We start from the raw sequence: 22,975 nt of genomic DNA, 5'->3' as shown, positions 1-22,975 counted from the left end.
CTGCATACAGTATTGCAAAAAAGGGAAACCCTTCAGTGACTATGAATTTATTCTTAAAATCCAGTGCAAAAATGGTGTTGATGTGTAAGCAGTACTTCAATATTGAAGGTTGTAAACTGTTTATTTGCTGGATAGCCCATTTAGGCATTATATGAGAAACGAAACATCACATGCAGTTCAAATATGATGAAACAAACTAACCTCACTCCAAAAGCTCATTAATTTTGTATCTTATTGAGTTATGAAATTTTTCCTGTAAAAGTAGGACCTGGGATTTAGGTTGTGGACCTTTCAGTTTGGAGTGTCAAAGGTCCTGGACCTTCCAGTACCAAATGTTAATTTGAACCCCTGGTGTGGTTTCAGAGGAGTTGCGATGACAAACTGTTGCAGTAGTATATTGAAGCAAATAAGTTCAAAGGGGCGTAACTCCTGGAAAAAAAATTGAATCGTAATTTCCTGTCTATATGCACATCTACGTAGTATGTCCTTATTATCTGAAAAAGGTTTCATGAAATTCTGTTGTGTGGTTTGAGAGGAGTTGCGATGACAAAAGATTGCAGTAGTATGTTGGGCAAATAAGTTCAAAGGGGCGTAACTCCTGGAAAAAAATTGAATCGTAATTTCCTGTCGATATGCACATCTACGTAGTATGTCCTTATTATCTGAAAAGGTTTCATGAAATTCTGTTGTGTGGTTTGAGAGGAGTTGCGATGACAATAAACAGGACTAACTGACTGACGGACGGACAGACAGGTCAAAAACATTATACCCTCCGCAAATCGTTGTGTGGGTTATAATTAAGGAGATGTGGTACGATTGCCATTGAGACAACTATCCATCAGAATTCAAATAAGTGGACATAAGCAATTATAGGTCATTGCAAGGCCTTCAATGATGAGAAAAACCCTCACCATATTTAATCGTATACTGACAATTCAGAAATCATTGCGAGTTTTTTTTTTTATAATGAGACTGAGTGAGAATTGCAATAAAATTAACCTGCATTTTGATATCTGATACATATATCTGTATATTTATCTCACATTTCAGTTCAATCTTCAATAAAATGCTCCACTAGGCGCAAGCTTGATATGACCTCAGAGGTCGAACCCTGAACAGTTGAGGCAAGTATGGACACAACATTTAAGCTTAAAACAGCTCTGAATTTGGATTGTGATTGAATATTTGACAGTCAGACACAACATAGGTTTGTGACACAAAATGAATGTGATCAAAGAACTGAAAAATTTGAAATTGGACATTTACCTTTTATGGTCCAATTTCCCAAATCTAAGAACATGGTAAGAATCAGCATATCAAAGAACCCCAAGAATTCATTTTTAATGAAATAAAACAAAATTTTAAATTAGGACCCTTTGGACCTCAAAGTGGACCAATTTGATAAAGTAACCCAGAATTCAAAATCTAAATACAGGGTTAGATTCAGCATTTCAAAGAACCCCATAAATTCAATTTTTGTTGAAAATCAAACAAAGTTTAATTTTGGACCCTGATTGGACCAACTTGTAAACTGGGACCAAAAATCCAATATTTAAATACAGGTTTAGATTCAGCATTTCAAAGAACCCTGTATATATTCAATTTATGTTGAAATCAAACACAGTTTAATGTTGGACCCTGATTTGGACCAACTTGAAAACTGGGCACAAAATCAAAAATCCAAATACATGTTTATTAATAGATTGTTTTGATTTTTGGTGTTTTAACGCCACTTTTAAGCATCGCTTTTGGGCTATTTCCTGGCGGCCAGTTTTTATTGGTGGAGGAAGCCGGAGTGCCTGGAGAAAACCACCGACCTTCGATAGGAAAACTGACAATCCTAGTCAATTAAGATTGGAGTCGAGTGCACCCGCACGAGCGGGGTTCGAACTCATAACCTCAGTGTTGACTGGCTAGTGATTACAGTAGTAACTACTTAGACCACTCGGCCATTGAGGCCCCTTTTATTAATAGACAATAAAAGCTTAGCGTTTAGAGTTCACTTCATCCAAAAAAAAAATATATAGCATTCAGAAAATTAGTTTCTTCAGAACAACAAACAAACCTACCACAAAATTTTCAACCAATTTACCAAAGAAAAGGATTTTTTTTCCTCCAAAATAGCATGTCTTTAAAATATCTATAAAACTTATCTGAAATTATTTTCAAAATATCTAATAATGAACAGTAAATTTCAGACTAAATGTATACCATCCTACTGAGCTTATCATCAGCTACACTTAGGAAAAACTCACAAAATTTTCAAATAAAACTATCACTCCAATTATAATTGTGTGATTGACAATTACCACATGTTTTGTTATGGTGATAATACGGTGAAAACTATTTTTTTACAATAACACTTAGTGTAATCAAACTTTATATATATACTTTTAAACAATATTTTTGTCTTTCATTTGTCACAAACTAATATCTGCAACTTATCTATCAATGTCAACAACTTTTATCTACACAATGTATTGTAATGAAATATATCCTTTAATAAAAATTTATTATTTTTCTTAAAATAACATTTTTTTCTATTCAAATGTAACATAACACAATGTATGGCACAATTGTATTTAAAAACTTCGCTTCCACTTCAACAGATGGACAAAGGTCCATTTTAGTTTCCAAGGGAATTTTCAACCATAAGAAAATATTCAAACATGTTAACAATCTTTAAATAGAAGATAATTAAAAGTCAATGCATGCACAATTATCACCACATGATTAATATATCTGAAAAAAGCAAATCTATTTGAAACTATGACTCAATTTAAAATTTCTTTTACAATAAATCTATAAATGTAGAGCTTAATTAACTATTTAATATCCCAACCCTCCTATTGTGGTATGGAACCTTGTGCTTAAATTTCTTACACATCCATACACTTATACTTAAGTTATTGTCTGTGAACTAATTTATTTTCCATGAACCAGTGATGTATACCACAAAAATAGTTCTCTAAAATTGATATGCTGTTTTATCTATTTTCAACTATGACCCGAATTAAAATTTCTGTTAATTGTCCAATAACATCTCTGAATTTAGATTCTGAGCAAATATGTAATAAAAGCATAGTTTCTGACACAGACATGACAGAATGAATGTGGTATAAGTTCTTAAATAATTTCAAAATTAGACATTTACCAATTATGGTCCATTATTCAAATTCTAAATACATGGTTGGATTCAGCATATCAAATAACCACATTGTTTCATTTTTTGTTAAAATCAAACTAAGTTTTATTTTGGATACTTTGGACCTTTATGGGGTCCAGTTTGAAAAACAAGCCCAAAATCAGAAATTTAAACACTGTTAGATTGCACACATTAAAGAACACCAATGATTTATTTTTTGAAGAAATCAAACAGTCTAATTTTGGACCCAAATTTGGACCAACATTGAAAACCAAGCACAAAATCAAAAAATCTAAAACACTGTTATATTGACCATATCAAATAACACAAACAATTTAATTTTTGATGAAATCAAACAATGTTCAATTTTGGACCCCAATTTGAACCATGTTGAATACTGTGCCCAAAATCAAATATCTAAATACAAGCTTCGATTCAGCATATCAAAGAAGCCCAACTATTCTTTTTTTTTCTTTAAAGTTTAATTTTGGACCCTTTGGACCTTAATGTGGGCCGACCATGCCCCAAATGAAAAATCCTAATACACCTTTAGATACAGCATATCAAAGAACCCTAAGAATTCAATTTTTTTTTAAATAAAAAAAAAGTTGTATTTAGGACCCTTTGGATCAATTTGAAAACAGGCCTCAGATTCAAAAAATCTTATAACACAATTAGATTCAGCATATCAAGGAACACCGATAGTTCAATTTCTAAAGAAATCAAACAAAGTTTAATTTTGGACCCTTTGGACCTTAATATGAATTATTTCAAAAACAGACCTAAAATCCAAATATTAAATACCTAATTAGATTCAGCATATTAAAGACCCCAAAGAATTCAAGACTATTGAATTAAACACCACTGAAATTGCTAAACAATTAGCAATTTATACAAAGTATTGGTTTGGACATCTTTTAACTAAACCAACAAGGTTATAACACCTAAAATCAATACCAAACTATATTATATGGTAAAACAACTTGTGGCACAATTAAATAGCAATAAATAGGCTTATACTCAAATTATTGTCCAGAAAACAGAAAATCCTTGTTTTTTTTGCCCCTTTTCAGTCCCTTATTATGAAACGGTTTGGACCATGACCCCTAAAATCACTCTCAACATTCCTTTTGAAGTATGGAACCTTGTAGTAAAGTTTCATAGAAACCCACTCTAATACACAAATTATTGTCCTGAAACATGAAAAATGCTTGTTTTGACCCCTTTTTGGTCCTTACTTACTAAATAGCTACAACAATAACCCCCAAAATAAATCCCATCCTTTCTTTTGTGGAATGGAATCTTATGCTTAAATTTTATACAGATATATACAGTTATACTCAAGTTATTGTCTGTGAACCAGACAAATAATTGTTTTTGTTAGGCTCTTTCTGGTCCCTAATTCCTAATAAAATGCTTCGCTGGGCGCAGCTTGATACGACCGCAGAGGTCGAACCCTGAACAGTTGGGGCAAGTATGGACACAACATTCAAGCTTGATACAGCTCTGAATTTGGATTGTGATTAAATATTTGACACAGCATAGGTTTCTGACACAGAAAGAATGTGGTCTAAGAACTTCAATTTTTTTAATTTACCTATTATGGTCCAATGTCCAAAATCAAAATACATGGTTAGATTCAGCATTTCAAAGAACCCCATACATTCAATTTTTGTTGAAATCAAACAAAGTTTAATTTTGGACCCCAACTTGGACAAACTTGAAAACTGGTCCCATAATCAACAACAGTGCACACGCTGAAATGTCTCGCCTTCTTTACTAATCATTGATATTATGTTGATAGTCCTAAATATAAAGCTTTATTACAACTGTCACATAAACTTAACATTAACCAAGTAAACTAAACATTGACCAATGAACCATGAAAATGAGGTCAAGGTCAGATGAACCATGCTAGGCAGGCATGTACAGCTAACAATTCTTCCATACAACAAATATAGTTGACCTATTGCTTATAGTTTAAGAAAAACAGACGAAAACACAAAAACTTAACACTGAGCAATGAACCTTGAAAATGAGGTCAAGGTCAAATAAAACCTGCGTAACTGACATATAGATCATAAAATATTTCCATACACCAAATATAGTTGAACTATTGCATATAGTATTAGAAAAAAAGACCAAAACTCAAAAACTTAACTTTGACCACTGAACCATGAAAATGAGGTCAAGGTAAGATGACACCTGCCAGCTAGACATGTACACCTTACAATCATTCCATACACCAAATATAGCTGACCTATTGCATGCAGTATTAGAAAGAAAGACCAAAACTCAAAAACTTAACTTTGTCCACTGAACCATGAAAATGAGGTCAAGGTCAGATGACACCTGCCAGCTAGACATGTACACCTTACAATCATTCCATACACCAAATATAGCTGACCTATTGCATGCAGTATTAGAAAGAAAGACCAAAACTCAAAAACTTAACTTTGTCCACTGAACCATGAAAATGAGGTCAAGGTCAGATGACACCTGCCAGCTAGACATGTACACCTTACAATCATTCCATACACCAAATATAGTAGACCTATTGCATACAGTATAAGAAAAACAGACCAAAACACAAAAACTTAACTATAACCACTGAACCATGAAAATGAGGTCAAGGTCAGATGACACCTGCCAGTTGGACATATACACCTTACAGTCCTTCCATACACCGAATATACTAGACCTATTGCTTATAGTATCTGAGATATGGACTTGACCACGAAAACTTAACCTTGTTCACTGATCCATGAAATGAGGTCGAGGTCAAGTGAAAACTGTCTGACGGGCATGAGGACCTTGCAAGGTACGCACATACCAAATATAGTTATCCTATTACTTATAATAAGAGAGAATTTAACAGTACAAAAAATCTGAACTTTTTTTTCAAGTAGTCACTGAACCATGAAAATGAGGTCAAGGACATTGGACATGTGACTGACGGAAACTTCGTAACATGAGGCATCCATATACAAAGTATGAAGCATCCAGGTCTTCCATCTTCTAAAATATAAAGCTTTTAAGAAGTTAGCTAACGCCGCCGCCGCCGGATCGCTATCCCTATGTCGAGCTTTCTGCGACAAAAGTCGCAGGCTCGACAAAAATCTAAACACATGTTTAGATTCAGCATATCAAAGTACCCCAAGAATTCAATTTTTGTTAAAATCAAACTAAGTTTAATTTTGGACCCTTTGGACCTTAATGTAGACCAATTTAAAAAACGGGACCCAAAATTAAAAATCTAAATACACGGTTAGATTTGGCATATCAAAGAACCCCAATAATTAATTTTTTGATGAAATCAAACAAAGTTTAATTTTGGACCCTTTTGACCTCAATATGAACCAATTTGATAGCGGGCCCACAAATAAAAAATCTAAATACATGGTAAGATTCAGCATATCAAAGAACCCCATATATTCAATTTTTGTTGAAATCAAACAAAGTTTAATTTTGGACCCCAATTTGGACCAACTTGAAAACTGGGCCAAAAATCTAAAATCTAAATACATGTTTAGATTCAGCATATCAAAGAACCCCATATATTCAATTTTTGTTGAAATCAAACAAAGTTTAATTTTGGACCCCAACTTGGACCAACTTGAAAACTGGGCCCATAATCAAAAATCTAAACACATGTTTAGATTCAGCATATCAAAGAACCCCAAGAATTCAATTTTTGTTAAAATCAAACTAAGTTTAATTTTGGACCCTTTGGACCTTAATGTAGACCAATTTAAAAACAGGACCCAAAATTAAAAATCTAAATACACGGTTAGATTTGGCATATCAAAGAACCCCAATAATTCAATTTTTGATGAAATCAAACAAAGTTTAATTTTGGACCCTTTTGACCTCAATGTGGACAAAGTTGATAACGGGGCCCAAAAATCAAAAATCTAAATACATGGTTAGATTCAGCATATCAAAGAACCCCATATATTCAATTTTTGTTGAAATCAAACAAAGTTTAATTTTGGACCCCGATTTGGACCAACTTGAAAACTGGGCCCATAATCAATAAAATGCTTCGCTGGGCGCAGCTTGATACGACCGCAGAGGTCGAACCCTGAACAGTTGGGGCAAGTATGGACACAACATTCAAGCTTGATACAGCTCTGAATTTGGATTGTGATTAAATATTTGACACAGCATAGGTTTCTGACACAGAAAGAATGTGGTCTAAGAACTTCAATTTTTTTAATTTACCTATTATGGTCCAATGTCCAAAATCAAAATACATGGTTAGATTCAGCATATTAAAGAACCCCATATATTCAATTTTTGTTGAAATCAAACAAAGTTTAATTTTGGACCCCAACTTGGACAAACTTGAAAACTGGTCCCATAATCAAAAATCTAAACACATGTTTAGATTCAGCATATCAAAGTACCCGAAGAATTCAATTTTTGTTAAAATCAAACTAAGTTTAATTTTGGACCCTTTGGACCTTAATGTAGACAAATTTAAAAAACAGGACCCTAAATTAAAAATCTAAAAACACAGTTAGATTTGGCATATCAAAGAACCCCAATAATTAAATTTTTGATGAAATCAAACAAAGTTTAATTTTGGACCCTTTTGACCTCAATATGAACCAATTTGATAGCGGGCCCACAAATAAAAAATCTAAATACATGGTAAGATTCAGCATATCAAAGAACCCCATATATTCAATTTTTGTTGAAATCAAACAAAGTTTAATTTTGGACCCCAATTTGGACCATCTTGAAAACTGGGCCAAAAATCTAAAATCTAAATACATGTTTAGATTCAGCATATCAAAGAACCCCATATATTCAATTTTTGTTGAAATCAAACAAAGTTTAATTTTGGACCCCAACTTGGACCAACTTGAAAACTGGTCCCATAATCAAAAATCTAAACACATGTTTAGATTCAGCATATCAAAGAACCCCAAAAATTCAATTTTTGTTAAAATCAAACTAAGTTTAATTTTGGACCCTTTGGACCTTAATGTAGACCAATTTAAAAAACAGGACCCAAAATTAAAAATCTAAATATACGGTTAGAATTGGCATATCAAAGAACCCCAATAATTCAATTTTTGATGAAATCAAACAAAGTTTAATTTTGGACCCTTTTGACCTCAATATGAACCAATTTGATAGCGGGCCCACAAATAAAAAATCTAAATACATGGTAAGATTCAGCATATCAAAGAACCCCATATATTCAATTTTTGTTGAAATCAAACAAAGTTTAATTTTGGACCCCAATTTGGACCAACTTGAAAACTGGGCCAAAAATCTAAAATCTAAATACATGTTTAGATTCAGCATATCAAAGAACCCCATATATTCAATTTTTGTTGAAATCAAACAAAGTTTAATTTTGGACCCCAACTTGGACCAACTTGAAAACTGGGCCCATAATCAAAAATCTAAACACATGTTTAGATTCAGCATATCAAAGAACCCTAAGAATTCAATTTTTGTTAAAATCAAACTAAGTTTAATTTTGGACCCTTTGGACCTTAATGTAGACAAATTTAAAAAACGGGACCCAAAATTAAAAATCTAAATACACGGTTAGATTCGGCATATCAAAGAACCCCAATAATTCAATTTTTGATGAAATCAAACAAAGTTTAATTTTGGACCCTTTGGACCTCAATGTGGACCAATTTAAAAACGGGGCCCAAAATCCAAAAACTTAATACACGGTTAGATTCAGCATATTAAAGAACCCCAAGAATTCAAGAATAAAACCCTATTGAAATTGATCAAGAAATAAGCAATTTATACAAAGTATCTTCTTTTGCACAATACTGTGCAATTGAATATTTCTTGCTATTGCGCAATACTGTACAATTGACAATTTCTTGCTATTGCGCAATATTGTGCTATTGGATATTTCTTGCTATTGCGCAATACTGTTAAATTGAAGATTTCTTGCTATTGCGCAATACTGTGCAATTGAAGATTTCTTGCTATTGTGCTTAAAATGGAAAATTTTAAAAGAAAAAAAAAAGGAAAAAAAGAAAAAAAAAAAAGAAAAAAAATCCGCCCCCCCCAATTTTTTGAACCCCCTTATGATTCATCACCCCAAAACTCAATCCCAGCCTTCCCTTTGTGGTATGGTACCTTGCAGTACAATTTCAGAGAGATCCATACACTTGAACACAAGTTATTGTCTGGAAACTAGAAAAATGCTTATTTTTGGCCCCTTTTTGGCCCCCAATTCCTAAACGTTTCGGGGAATTACCCCAAAACTCAATTCCAGCTTTCCCTTTGTGATATGGAACCTTGTAGTACAATTTCAGAAATATCCAAACACTTACACACAAGTTATTGTCATGAAACTAGAAAAATGCTTGTTTTTTGCCCCTTTTTTGGCCCCTAATTCCTAAAATTTTGAGGCAATTACCCCCAAAATCAATTACAGCCTTCCCTTTGTGATATGGAACCTTGTGGTACAATGTCAGAGAGATCCATACACTTACACACAAGTTATTGTCTGAAAGTTACAAAAATGCTTATTTTTGGCCCCTTTTTGGCCCCTAATTCCTTAACTGTTGGTACCATAACCCCCAAAATCAATCCCAACCTTCCTTTTGTGGTATTGAACCTTATGGTGAAATTTCATGGAGATCCATTCACTTAAACTAAAGTTAGAGTGCGAAAACCAATGTGTCTTCGGACGACGCCGGACGACGACGACGATGACGACGACGCCAACGTCATACCAATATACGACCAAAAAATTTTTAATTTTTGCGGTCGTATAAAAATCTAAACACATGTTTAGATTCAGCATATCAAAGAACCCCAAGAATTCAATTTTTGTTAAAATCAAACTAAGTTTAATTTTGGACCCTTTTGACCTCAATATGAACCAATTTGATAGCGGGTCCACAAATAAAAAATCTAAATACATGGTTAGATTCAGCATATCAAAGAACCCCAAGAATTCAATTTTTGATGAAATCAAACAAAGTTTAATTTTGGACCCTTTTGACCTCAATGTGGACAAAGTTGATAACGGGGCCCAAAAATCAAAAATCTAAATACATGGTTAGATTCAGCATATCAAAGAACCCCATATATTCAATTTTTGTTGAAATCAAACAAAGTTTAATTTTGGACCCCGATTTGGACCAACTTGAAAACTGGGCCCATAATCAAAAATCTAAATACATGTTTAGATTCAGCATATCAAAGTACCCCAAAAATTCAATTTTTGTTAAAATCAAACTAAGTTTAATTTTGGACCCTTTTGACCTTAATGTAGACCAATTTGAAAACGGAACCAAAAATTAAGAATCTAAATACACGGTTAGATTCGGCATATCAAAGAACCCCAATAATTCAATTTTTGATGAAATCAAACAAAGTTAAATTTTGGACCCTTTGGACCTCAATGTGGACCAATTTAAAAACGGGGCCCAAAATCCAAAAACTTAATACACGGTTAGATTCAGCATATTAAAGAACCCCAAGAATTCAAGAATAAAACCCCATTGAAATTGATCAAGAAATAAGCAATTTATACGAAGTATCTTCTTTTGCACAATACTGTGCAATTGAATATTTCTTGCTATTGTGCAATACTGTACAATTGACAATTTCTTGCTATTGCGCAATATTGTGCTATTGGATATTTCTTGCTATTGCGCAATACTGTGCAATTGAAGATTTCTTGCTATTGCGCAATACTGTGCAATTGAAGATTTCTTGCAATTGTGCAATACTGTGCAATTGAAAATTTCTTGCTATTGCACAATACTTATTATATAATAATTTACACATCCTGTTTGGTGTGTATCTCCTACCATATCATTATTATTTGCTTTTAAATATTAATCAGAAATAACCAACTTGAAATGGAAAATTTTAAAAGAAAAAAAAAAGGAAAAAAAGAAAAAAAAAGAAAAAAAAAATCCCCCCCCCAATTTTTTGAACCCCCTTATGATTCATCACCCCCAAACTCAATCCCAGCCTTCCCTTTGTGGTATGGTACCTTGCAGTACAATTTCAGAGAGATCCATACACTTGAACACAAGTTATTGTCTGGAAACTAGAAAAATGCTTATTTTTGGCCCCTTTTTGGCCCCCAATTCCTAAACGTTTCGGGCAATTACCCCCAAACTCAATTCAAACTTTCCCTTTGTGATATGGAACCTTGTAGTACAATTTCAGAAATATCCAAACACTTACACACAAGTTATTGTCATGAAACTAGAAAAATGCTTGTTTTTTGCCCCTTTTTTGGCCCCTAATTCCTAAAATTTTGAGGCAATTACCCCCCAAATCGATTACAGCCTTCCCTTTGTGATATGGAACCTTGTGGTACAATGTCAGAGAGATCCATACACTTACACACAAGTTATTGTCTGGAAGTTACAAAAATGCTTATTTTTGGCCCCTTTTTGGCCCCTAATTCCTTAACTGTTGGTACCATAACCCCCAAAATCAATCCCCACCTTCCTTTCGTGGTATTGAACCTTATGGTAAAATTTCATGGAGATCCATTCACTTAAACTAAAGTTAGAGTGCGAAAACCAATGTGTCTTCGGACGACGACGACGACGATGCCAACGTCATACCAATATACGACCAAAAAATTTTCAATTTTTGCGGTCGTATAAAAAGCTACTATAATAACCCCCGAAAAAAAAACCCAACCTTCCTATTGTGGTATGGAACCTTGTGCTAAAATTGAATAGAGATCCATACACTTATATTCAAGTTATTGCCTGCAACCCAGAAAAATAATTGTCTTCTGCCCCTTTTCGACCCCTAATTATTAAACGGTATGGGCCATGAGTCATGACACTCAAAAATTCGTAAGGGTTCCGCAGAACCCAGTGTCTCGCCTACTTTTGCTGTTAGTCGCAGGCTCAACAAAAATGGGGAAATTTTTTTTTTAAATTTTCCTCTAGATACTATCTTTTGATTGTAAGAAGCTTCTGTCCAAGTCTGGTAAGAATCCAGGATGGTTTATGGATCTAATAAATGTTTTTAAAACTTTAACTGCAGACTATATGTAATGTGAACTGGAAGAAAAACTAAGTCCAGTAGTATACGAAAAAACAGGAAATAAATTTTTACAAAATTTCTTTCTAGATACTGTCTTATGATCATAAACAAGCTTCTGTCCAAGTTTGGTAGAAATCCAGGATAGTTTAAGAAAGTTATTAAAATTTTAAAAACTTTAACCACAGAGTGAATGTAATGTTAACTGGCAGAAAAACTAAGTCTATTTATAAGTAAAATACGGATAAACAGGATTTTTTTTTTTTTGCAAAATTTACTTCTGGATACTATCTTATGATCATAAACAAGCTTCTGTCCAAGTTTGTTAGAAATCCAGGATAGTTTAAGAAAGTTATTAAAATTTCAAAAACTTTAACCACAGAGTGAATATTTGTGGACGCCCCCACTGACGACGACGACGGAATGTAGGATCGCTATGTCTCGCTTTTGCGACTTTTTTTGCGACAAAAGTCGCAGGCTCGACAAAACTCATTCTAAACTTATAATTTGAAATATGGAACCTTGTGATAAAATTTCATAGAAATCTATACACCAATTATTGTCCTGAAACATGAAAAATGCTTGTTTTTGGCCCCTTTTTGGCCCCTAATTCCTAAACAGCAACGACAATAACCTCCAAAATAAATCACAACCTTCTTTTGTGGTATGGAACTTTGTGCTCACATTTTATAGAGATCCATACAGTTATACTCAAGTAATTGTCTGTGAACCTGACAAAAAATTGTTTTTGTAAGACCCTTTTTGGCCCCTAAATCCTAAACATCTACGACAATAACCCCCAACATTTATCCTAACTTTCCTTTTGTGGTGTGGAACCTTGTGCTAAAATTTGATCAAAGAAATATCTCTTATACTCAAGTTATTGTCTTAAAACCAGACACATAATTGTTTTTGGCCCCTTTCTGGCCCCTAATTACAAAACTAAGACAATAACCCCCCAAATCAATCCCAACCCTCTTATTGTGGTATTGAACCATGTGCTAAAAATTTTTAGACATCCATACACGTACACTAAAATTATTGTCTGCAAACCAATTTACTTTCAACTAGATATCATTGAGATGGGAGCCATCTCTGTGGGCCCCGCTGTGAATAACGTGTGGTAAAAAATTTGTATCTTTACCATAGGACATGGGGTTGTCAACTGAAACCAAAGTTTTTGACCTTGACCTTTGACCTAGGAAGTTGTACATACATTATGACACACCCTCTGGTGTTGGTTAATATACATGTCAAGTATAAACTTTGAAATCATAATGGTTCTCAAGATATAGAGAGGATATGATCTTTACCATAGGACATGGGGTTGTCAACTAAAACCAAAGTTTTTGACCTTGACCTTTGACCTAGGAAGTTGTACATACATTATGACACACCCTCTGGTTTTGTTTAATATACATGTCAAGTATAAACTTTGAAATCATAACGGTTCTCTATAGAGCGGACACAATTTGTTACGGACAGACAGATGGACGGACGGACAGACTGATCACTATAGAGCAACCCGCCATTCAACGGGGCCCTAATGAACCAGTAAAACTTCCTTTTTTTTACCCCTAAAAAAAAAAAAGCTAGGACAATAGCCCCCCAAAACAATCCCAACTGTTCTTTAGTGGTATGGAATGTTGTGCTAAAATTTCATAGAGATCCATGAACTTATAATCAAGTTATTGTCTGCGAACCAAAATGTCTTCAGACGCAGACGCAGACAACACCATAACATAATACTACTGCAAATAAATTTGCGGTCGTACAAAAAAATCGCAATAATAAATGCACGAATTACTTTCGAATTTACGGTATGTAGTTGGCCACAAAAGATCCTGATATGAACTCTGCCAGACAGACATATACACCAAACACTTTTAAAATACCAAATATTTATTACAAAAATTATTAATGAAAATTACCTTCCATCCCTTGACCAGCAGTCACACCTGAAGATTCCTCTGACATGACAGACTGAAAAATAAGGAATATGCACTGTGAATATACCTTTACTCATATTTCTTGTAGAACTATTAAATTTCTAAGATATAAACCCCCCAAAAATAATATACAATAAAAATGTTACACATTATATACTATATATCGATAAAATTTTCATATTTTCCAAAAAATTGTGAGGCCCAGAGTAAAAGTGTACAGGTTGTTTTTGAAGTATGTAATTTGTGGTAAATTAAGTATAGATATGTTAAACCGTAAAATAAAATTGTCCCTTAAGCTAAGATAGTATTTGGGGTATAACTAAACTATATAGGTTCGAAGGAGCCTGTATATGGCTTACCCAGCATTTTTGCCCCTCAAAATTTATACAATTTTTGCTCCTCAAAATTTATACAATGCAACAAGAATATTTGTGTTTAATGGAAAACCAGGTTTTGTAGTTTAAAGATAAACAGCAGAAATGAAAATTAGAAAAGAGGCTCAAACAAGAGTGTATCGCTTGAGAACCTTGGCATTTTTGCAAAAACTAAATTGGATTGATTGATTGATTAATGGTGTTTAACACAACTTTCAGTACTATTGTCTATATCGTGGTGGTAAGGATTAATTGTTGGTGTTTAACACCACTTTCAGTACTATTGTCTATATCGCGGTGGTGAGGATTGATTGTTTGTTGGTGTTTAACACCACTTTCAGTACTATTGTCTATATAGTGGTGGTAAGGATTGATTGATTGTTGGTGTTTAACACCACTTTCAGTACTATTGTCTATATCGCGGTGTAAAGGATTGATTGATTGTTGGTGTTTAACACCACTTTCAGTTCTATTGTCTATATTGTGGTGGTAAGAATTGATTGTTTGTTGATGTTTAACACCACTTTCAGCACTATTGTCTATATCATGGTGGTAAGGATTGATTGATTGATTGTTGATGTTTAACACCACTTTCAGTACTATTGTCTATACCGTGGTAGTAAGGATTGATTGTTTGTTGGTATTTAACACCACTTTCAGTACTATTGTCTATATCGTGGTGGTAAGGATTGATTGATTGTTGGTATTTAACACCACTTTCAGTACTATTGTCTATATCGTGGTGGTAAGGATTGATTGATTGTTGGTGTTTAACACCACTTTTAGTACTATTGTCTATATCATGGTGGTGAGGATGGATTGATTGTTGGTGTTTAACACCACTTTCAGTACTATTGTCTATATCGTGGTGGTAAGGATTGATTGATGGTGTTTTACACCAATTTCAGTACTATTGTCTATATCGTGGTGGTAAGAGTTGATTGTTGGTGTTTAACACCACTTTCAGTACTATTGTCTATATCGTGGTGGTAAGGTTTGATTGATTGTTGATGTTTAGCACCACTTTCAGTACTATTGTCTATTCTGTTGTGGTAAGGAGAGATTGATTGTTGGTGTTTAACACCACTTTCAGAACTATTGTCTATATCGTGGTGGTAAGGATGGATTGTTTGATGTTTAGCACCACTTTCAGTACTATTGTCTATATCGTGGTGGTAAGGAGAGATTGATTGATTGTTGGTGTTTAACACCACTTTCAGTACTATTGTCTATATCGTGGTGGTAAGGATTGATTGATTGTTGATGTTTAACACCACTTTCAGTACTATTGTCTATATCGTGGTGGTGAGGATTGATTGATTGTTGGTGTTTAACACCACTTTCAGTACTATTGTCTATATCGTGGTGGTAAGGATTGATTGATTGATTGTTGGTGGTTAACACCACTTTCAGTTCTATTGTCTATATCGTGGTGGTAAGAATTGATTGTTTGTTGATTTTTAACACCACTTTCAGTACTATTGTCTATATCTTGGTGGTAAGGATTGATTGATTGTTGGTGTTTAACACCACTTTCAGTACTATTGTCTATATCGTGGTGGTAAGGATTGATTGATTGTTGGTGTTTAACACCACTTTCAGTACTATTGTCTATATCATGGTGGTAAGGATTGATTGATTGTTGGTGTTTAACACCACTTTCAGTACTATTGTCTATATCGTGGTGGTAAGGATTGATTGATTGTTGGTGTTTAACACCACTTTCAGTACTATTGTCTATATCGTGGTGGTAAGGATTGATTGATTGTTGGTGTTTAACACCACTTTCAGTACTATTGTCTATATCGTGGTGGTAAGGATGGATTGTTGATGTTTAGCACCACTTTCAGTACAATTGTCTATACTGTGGTGGTAAGAATTGATTGTTGGTGTTTAACACCACTTTCAGTACTATTGTCTATACCATTGTGGTAAGGATGGATTGATTGTTGGTGTTTAACACCACTTTCAGTACTATTGTCTATATCTTGCCGGTAAGGATTGATTGATTGATTGTTGGTGTTTAACACCACTTTCAGTACTATTGTCTATATCTTGCCGGTAAGGATTGATTGATTGATTGTTGGTGTTTCACACCACTTTCAGTACTATTGTCTTTATCTTGGTGGTAAGGATGGATTGATTGATTAATGGTGGTTAACACCACTTTCAGTTCTATTGTCTATATCATAGTGGTAAGGATTGATTGCTTGTTGATGTTTAACACCACTTTCAGTACTATTGTCTATATCGTGGTGGTAAGGATTGATTGATTGTTGGTGTTTAGCACCACTTTCAGTACTTTTGTCTATATCTTGGTGGTAAGGATTGATTGATTGTTGATGTTTAGCACCACTTTCAGTACTATTGTCTATATCTAGGTGGTAAGGATTAATTGTTGGTGTTTAACACCACTTTCAGTACTATTGTCTATATCGTGGTGGTAAGGAGAGATTGATTGATTGTTGGTGTTTAACACCACTTTCAGTTCTATTGTCTTAATTGTGGTGGTAAGAATTGATTGTTTGTTGATGTTTAACACCACTTTCAGTACTATTGTCTATATCGTGGTGGTAAGGATTGATTGATTGTTGGTGTTTAACACCACTTTCAGTACTATTGTCTATATCGTGGTGGTAAGGATTGATTGATTGTTGGTGTTTAACACCACTTTCAGTACTATTGTCTATATCGTGGTGGTAAGGATTGATTGATTGTTGGTGTTTAACACCACTTTCAGTACTATTGTCTATATCGTGGTGGTAAGGATTGATTGATTGTTGGTGTTTAACACCACTTTCAGTACTATTGTCTATATCGTGGTGGTAAGGATGGATTGTTGATGTTTAGCACCACTTTCAGTACAATTGTCTATACTGTGGTGGTAAGAATTGATTGTTGGTGTTTAACACCACTTTCAGTACTATTGTCTATACCATTGTGGTAAGGATGGATTGATTGTTGGTGTTTAACACCACTTTCAGTACTATTGTCTATATCTTGCCGGTAAGGATTGATTGATTGATTGTTGGTGTTTAACACCACTTTCAGTACTATTGTCTATATCTTGCCGGTAAGGATTGATTGATTGATTGTTGGTGTTTCACACCACTTTCAGTACTATTGTCTTTATCTTGGTGGTAAGGATGGATTGATTGATTAATGGTGGTTAACACCACTTTCAGTTCTATTGTCTATATCATAGTGGTAAGGATTGATTGTTTGTTGATGTTTAACACCACTTTCAGTACTATTGTCTATATCGTGGTGGTAAGGATTGATTGATTGTTGGTGTTTAGCACCACTTTCAGTACTTTTGTCTATATCTTGGTGGTAAGGATTGATTGATTGTTGATGTTTAGCACCACTTTCAGTACTATTGTCTATATCTAGGTGGTAAGGATTAATTGTTGGTGTTTAACACCACTTTCAGTACTATTGTCTATATCGTGGTGGTAAGGAGAGATTGATTGATTGTTGGTGTTTAACACCACTTTCAGTTCTATTGTCTTAATTGTGGTGGTAAGAATTGATTGTTTGTTGATGTTTAACACCACTTTCAGTACTATTGTCTATATCGTGGTGGTAAGGATTGATTGATTGTTGGTATTTAACACCACTTTCAGTACTATTGTCTATATCATGGTGGTAAGGATTGATTGATTGTTGGTGTTTAACACCACTTTCATTACTATTGTCTATATCGTAATGGTAAGGATTGATTGATTGTTGATGTTTAACACCACTTTCAGTACTATTTTCTATATCGTGGTGGTAAGGATGGATTGTTGATGTTTAGCACCACTTTCAGTACAATTGTCTATATCGTGGTGGTGAGGATGGATTGATTGATTGTTGGTGTTTAACACCACTTTCAGTACTATTGTCTATATCAAGGGTCCGGAAACGGTCATATATGCCAGACATGACCGATTTGGAAACTGAAAAGACCGAAATGATTTATTGGGATTTTGGTCTTTTTTGTTTTTTTACAGAAATAATTTCGGTCATTTCATTGAGATCAGGGTTTTATCGGTCGCCATTTTGAACTTATTTTTGTTTTCAGGTCATCAAGAAAAATAGATTTGTTTGAGACAAAATAAAAATTTTATTGATTTGTGTTAGTGATTTAATAATATTAATCATTAGTCTGTTGTTTATTCTATAATGTAAGTGAAAACAATGTACAGGACTCTGTCGAGTCACAGCGTGGGGTAAGCCTGGGTTGAAGCCACTAGGTTTGTTTACATAGTAATTATCACCACTTGAGGATAGTAATCAATGTCCAGGAAGTTTGAATTCGGCTTGGGTGTCGTTATTGTCTTGATTAAAGCCATAAAGGCCATGTACACAAATCTCACCTGTAAACACCTGTTAAGCAATAAAAACAATATGGCGATTTGCTGTGCATCAAATTTAACGTTTTAACCATTCTGACCTAGATTTTCCCAAACAGATATTATTTTATTCATTAAAGAAGACAAATAACACTGTTGACTCGAGAATCTGTCAATTTTTATCCAAATAAAACATATAATCCATTTATAATCGATCAGCTGATTTGGTCAACGTTTGTTAAATATAGATTTATGTTTACTGAGTTTGCGCATGGAAAATGGGGATCAACATGGGTTAATTGATAATCTTATTTAACTTTTCGGTAGGAAATGGCAGATAAAGATATTAATAGATTTGCAAAAGTGGTAAAGCCTATAATTTATAGGAATGCAGAATTAAAAAAAAATGTTTAAAAAAGGAATTAAAACTAAATAACGTAATTTAGATTTGAAGCCATACAGCCTATTTAAGAAATATACTCAGCGAATGAACAATCTCGATTTTTTTTTGTTTTTTTTGCACTTCCGATTTTTTGAAACCATCTTACTCACAGAATGTAATGGGCGTTATCCTTTCTTTTGTTTTCCTGGCTATACTTCCGATTTTTACCCAAGTGAAGCCATACATTCTCTCTGTAAAGACCAACAGAATTCATGGGCGTTTTTCTTTAATTGTTTCAAGGTTATTTTTGCTGGTATAAAAGCTTTGAATATTAAATATAAATTCATAATAAGTTCCAACAATGAATAAGCGTAAAAGAGAGTCGTCAGATGAAAACCAGAAACCTGCCAAAAATGCCAGATCTTTCAATGCCAAATGGTTGCAGTTGTTCGCATGGCTTACCTTTGACAGTAAACGTAATGCCATGTTCTGCACCATCTGCCAGAAACACAAAAAGAAAAACAATTTTGTATATCCCGGGGCCTGCAACTTCAGAAAGTCCACCTTAGTAGACCATGCAAGTTCCAATGATCATGTTCAATCCTTAAAGTCTGATGAAGCAGCCAAAGACAACAAACTTAAGACGATGGTAGAGAAGGTGTATGAAAAAACAGATGATGCCATGACAACACTGTTTAGAAATGCTTACTACATTGCCAAAGAAAATTTACCTATCGACAAGTACCAGTCCCTGAATGAGCTGTCCAAGATGAATGGAGCACCTATAACATCGACAATGTACCAAGAAGATACAGCTTGCTCAGAATTCATCAAAATTATTTCCTCCCAGATTGAGCAGACCGTTTTGTAAGATGTAAAAGACAGTCCAGCGTTCTCTATAATGATAGACGAGTCCACCGACCTATCTACACAGAAACACTTGATATTGTACCTCAGCTATTTGAAAGATGCCAAACTTAAGATCACCTACTCCAAATTGATAAACCTGACTGCCTGCGACAGTGTTGCCATAACCAGCCAACTTATAGCCTACCTGCAAGCAAATGATGTTGACCTTTCCAAGCTGTACGGTATGGGATCCGATGGTGCAGCTGTCATGATCGGTAAACACACTGGTGTATCCCAGCTCCTAAAAGAGAACAGTCCATATCTGATAGAGATGCACTGTGTTGCTCATCGTCTAGCCCTAGCATGTGTTGACCTATCCAAAGAGATTCCAGAAATCAAATTTATAGAGAGCATCATCAAAACAGTCTACACATATTTCAAGAGGTCACCATCCAACCTGTCAGAGCTCCGTACATGGCAAACAATCCTAGACGACCCACAGCTGAATCCACTAGATGTCCACAAAGTCCGATGGTTATCTATGGGCCATGCATTAGACAACTTAAGAAGATCCTTAGTTTCGATAGTCCATATGGTATCAGACCAAGGTGACAGTGATATAGTAGCAAGTTCCATGGTGCATCACATGACATCCTACAAGTTCCTCTTCCTGCTCCACTTCCTGAGTGATATCTTCAGCAAGATCAACATCCTTAGTAAGGCACTGCAACAGAGAGAGCTATCTTACAGCACCGTCCGACTACAAGTTGATGGGTTCCTGACTGCCTTATCAGCCGAGTACCTAACTGACCAACCATCTTTTGGGCCACTTCTGTCTCAGTTCATCCTAGCAACAACTGAACAAGAGAACTTCAAAGGTATCGACTTCAGCCGCTCACCAAGAGATGCCCACCTTCCTGACAAAGTTGTTCATCTGGTATCAACTCTTACTGACAACATAAAAGACAGATTTCCAGACTCGAAGATATTTGAGGCCTTCACTATATTCGAACCAGCCTCCTTTCCAGTCAACATTTCCGACTTACCCCACTACGGAACCAGTCAACTGTCCACACTGACCAGTCATTACACCAGCTTTGACAAAGACACCACCTTACAAGAATGGAGTACAATCAAGTATATAATTTTCAACAACTTTAGACATCTGAGCCCTGCTGAGCTACTTACAGAAGTGACACCAATGAAAGACCAATTTGTTAACATTGTAAGCTTAATTGAGATCGCAGTGTCCTACCAGTTTCTAGTGTAGAGTGTGAGCATGGGTTTTCTAGGCAAAACCTTATAAAGACAAAGCTCCGATGCAAGACCAGCACCGACACTTTGGATCAGCCGATGCGCATAGGATTAGTTGGTGTTTCTGTCAAAGACTTTGACCCAAAACCGGCACTCCGTCAGTGGCAGTCTAACCGTCAAAGACAAGTGTACCAAAACAACAAACAGAATGCTTTCTCTAAGCTTATGAACATTAGATAGACTTATATTGACTCTGTGTATTTGTGTTACCATTGATAGACTGCTATGTGTATTGAATATTTATAGACTGTCATTCCTAGAGTATTACAATGCAATTGTTTTTCATTGAATTGTTGTAATTGTGTACAAACTTCTGTTCAGATAAATTATTTATTTATTTAAAATCATGAATTTTATTATTAAATTCAATTGTTATCACTATACCAGACTTGAGTTATTTATTCAAAGAAAAGTTGAATCATAGTTTCCCCTTTTTGATCCTCATATCGTAAACCAGGCGAATACACATTATCTTATTGTGTATTAGGTAATCACTTACACTCATCCAAACAGCAGCAATTTGAACAATACAAACGATATCTTGTACATGCAATAAGAAACTCAACACAGTTTATTAATTGGTTTACATAACTTTATTTCAAAATGATGAAACATGCCGTAATTATTCCTCTTTTAATTTATGCAAATTTAAAGGTTTATGCATACGACCTCAGTGATGCAATACACAACAACAAAACGTCTCCTCGTGTAGTTTCTAACTCGGAGATATCACTGTTACTGTTAGATCAAGGTACAGTTACACTTGTTTGACCCAATACTTCACAAAAAAGGACTTTACTTGTCCATGTGCAAGACTTGTCACCCTCAGAAAAATGCATTATTGTGCATCACGATATTATTACATCACAAAAAAAATGACCGAAATGACATGGGAAAATTTCCGGATCCTTGGGACTCTATATCGTGGTGGTAAGGATGGATTGTTGATGTTTAACACCACTTTCAGTACTATTGTCTATATCGTGGTAGTAAGGATTGATTGTTTGTTGATGTTTAACACCACTTTCAGTACTATTGTCTATACCGTGGTAGTAAGGATTGATTGTTTGTTGATGTTTAACACCACTTTCAGTACTATTGTCTATATCGAGGTAGTAAGGATTGATTGATTGTTGGTGTTTAACACCACTTTCAGTACTATTGTCTATATCGTGGTGGTAAGGATTGATTGATTGTTGATGTTTAGCACCACTTTCAGTACTATTGTCTATATCTTGGTGGTAAGGATTGATTGATTGATTGTTGGTGTTTAACACCACTTTCAGTATTATTGTCTATATCGTGGTGGTAAGGAGAGATTGATTGATTGTTGGTGTTTAACACCACTTTCAGTACTATTGTCTATATCGTGGTGGTAAGGATTGATTGTTGGTGTTTAACACCACTTTCAGTACTATTGTCTATATCGTGGTGGTAAGGATTGATTGATTGATTGTTGGTGTTTAACACCACTTTCAGTACTATTGTCTATATCGAGGTGGTAAGGATTGATTGATTGTTGATGTTTAACACCACTTTCAGTACTATTGTCTATATCGTGGTGGTGAGGATTGATTGATTGTTGGTGTTTAACACCACTTTCAGTACTA

General features: G+C 34.6%; 1 protein-coding gene and 2 long non-coding RNA genes across 7 annotated transcripts in view; 1 reads left to right on the top strand and 2 right to left on the bottom strand.

The window, feature by feature from the left end:
- LOC127731880 (uncharacterized) overlaps positions 1-11,941 on the bottom strand; it is a 29,768-nt gene extending 17,827 nt beyond the window's left edge. The window contains exons 1-3 of one of the 2 annotated variants that reach the window (XR_007995877.1): positions 10,541-11,922; positions 5,449-8,793; positions 5,238-5,300 (exon numbers count right to left, since the gene is read on the bottom strand). This is a non-coding gene — a long non-coding RNA (uncharacterized LOC127731880). Of the gene's footprint in view, positions 1-5,237; positions 5,301-5,448; positions 8,794-10,540 lie in introns of those variants that run through there. The other variant, XR_007995878.1, reaches the window with a different exon arrangement.
- Positions 1-22,975, bottom strand: part of LOC127731862 (uncharacterized) — an 897,808-nt gene that overhangs the window by 125,839 nt on the left and 748,994 nt on the right. For all 4 annotated transcript variants that reach the window (XM_052240725.1, XM_052240723.1, XM_052240724.1 and 1 more), the window contains one exon: positions 14,092-14,143. In XM_052240725.1, coding sequence (XP_052096685.1) covers positions 14,092-14,143 — 52 coding nt within the window. The remainder of the gene's footprint in view (positions 1-14,091; positions 14,144-22,975) is intronic.
- The window catches only part of LOC127731900 (uncharacterized), a 336,874-nt gene that overhangs the window by 43,611 nt on the left and 270,288 nt on the right, over positions 1-22,975 (top strand). The window lies entirely within an intron of this gene.

This window comes from Mytilus californianus, unplaced genomic scaffold (genome assembly GCF_021869535.1).
Source record: "Mytilus californianus isolate M0D057914Y unplaced genomic scaffold, xbMytCali1.0.p SCAF_21, whole genome shotgun sequence".
NCBI lineage: Eukaryota > Metazoa > Mollusca > Bivalvia > Mytilida > Mytilidae > Mytilus > Mytilus californianus.
This window is presented reverse-complemented; position numbering and strand designations above follow the sequence as displayed.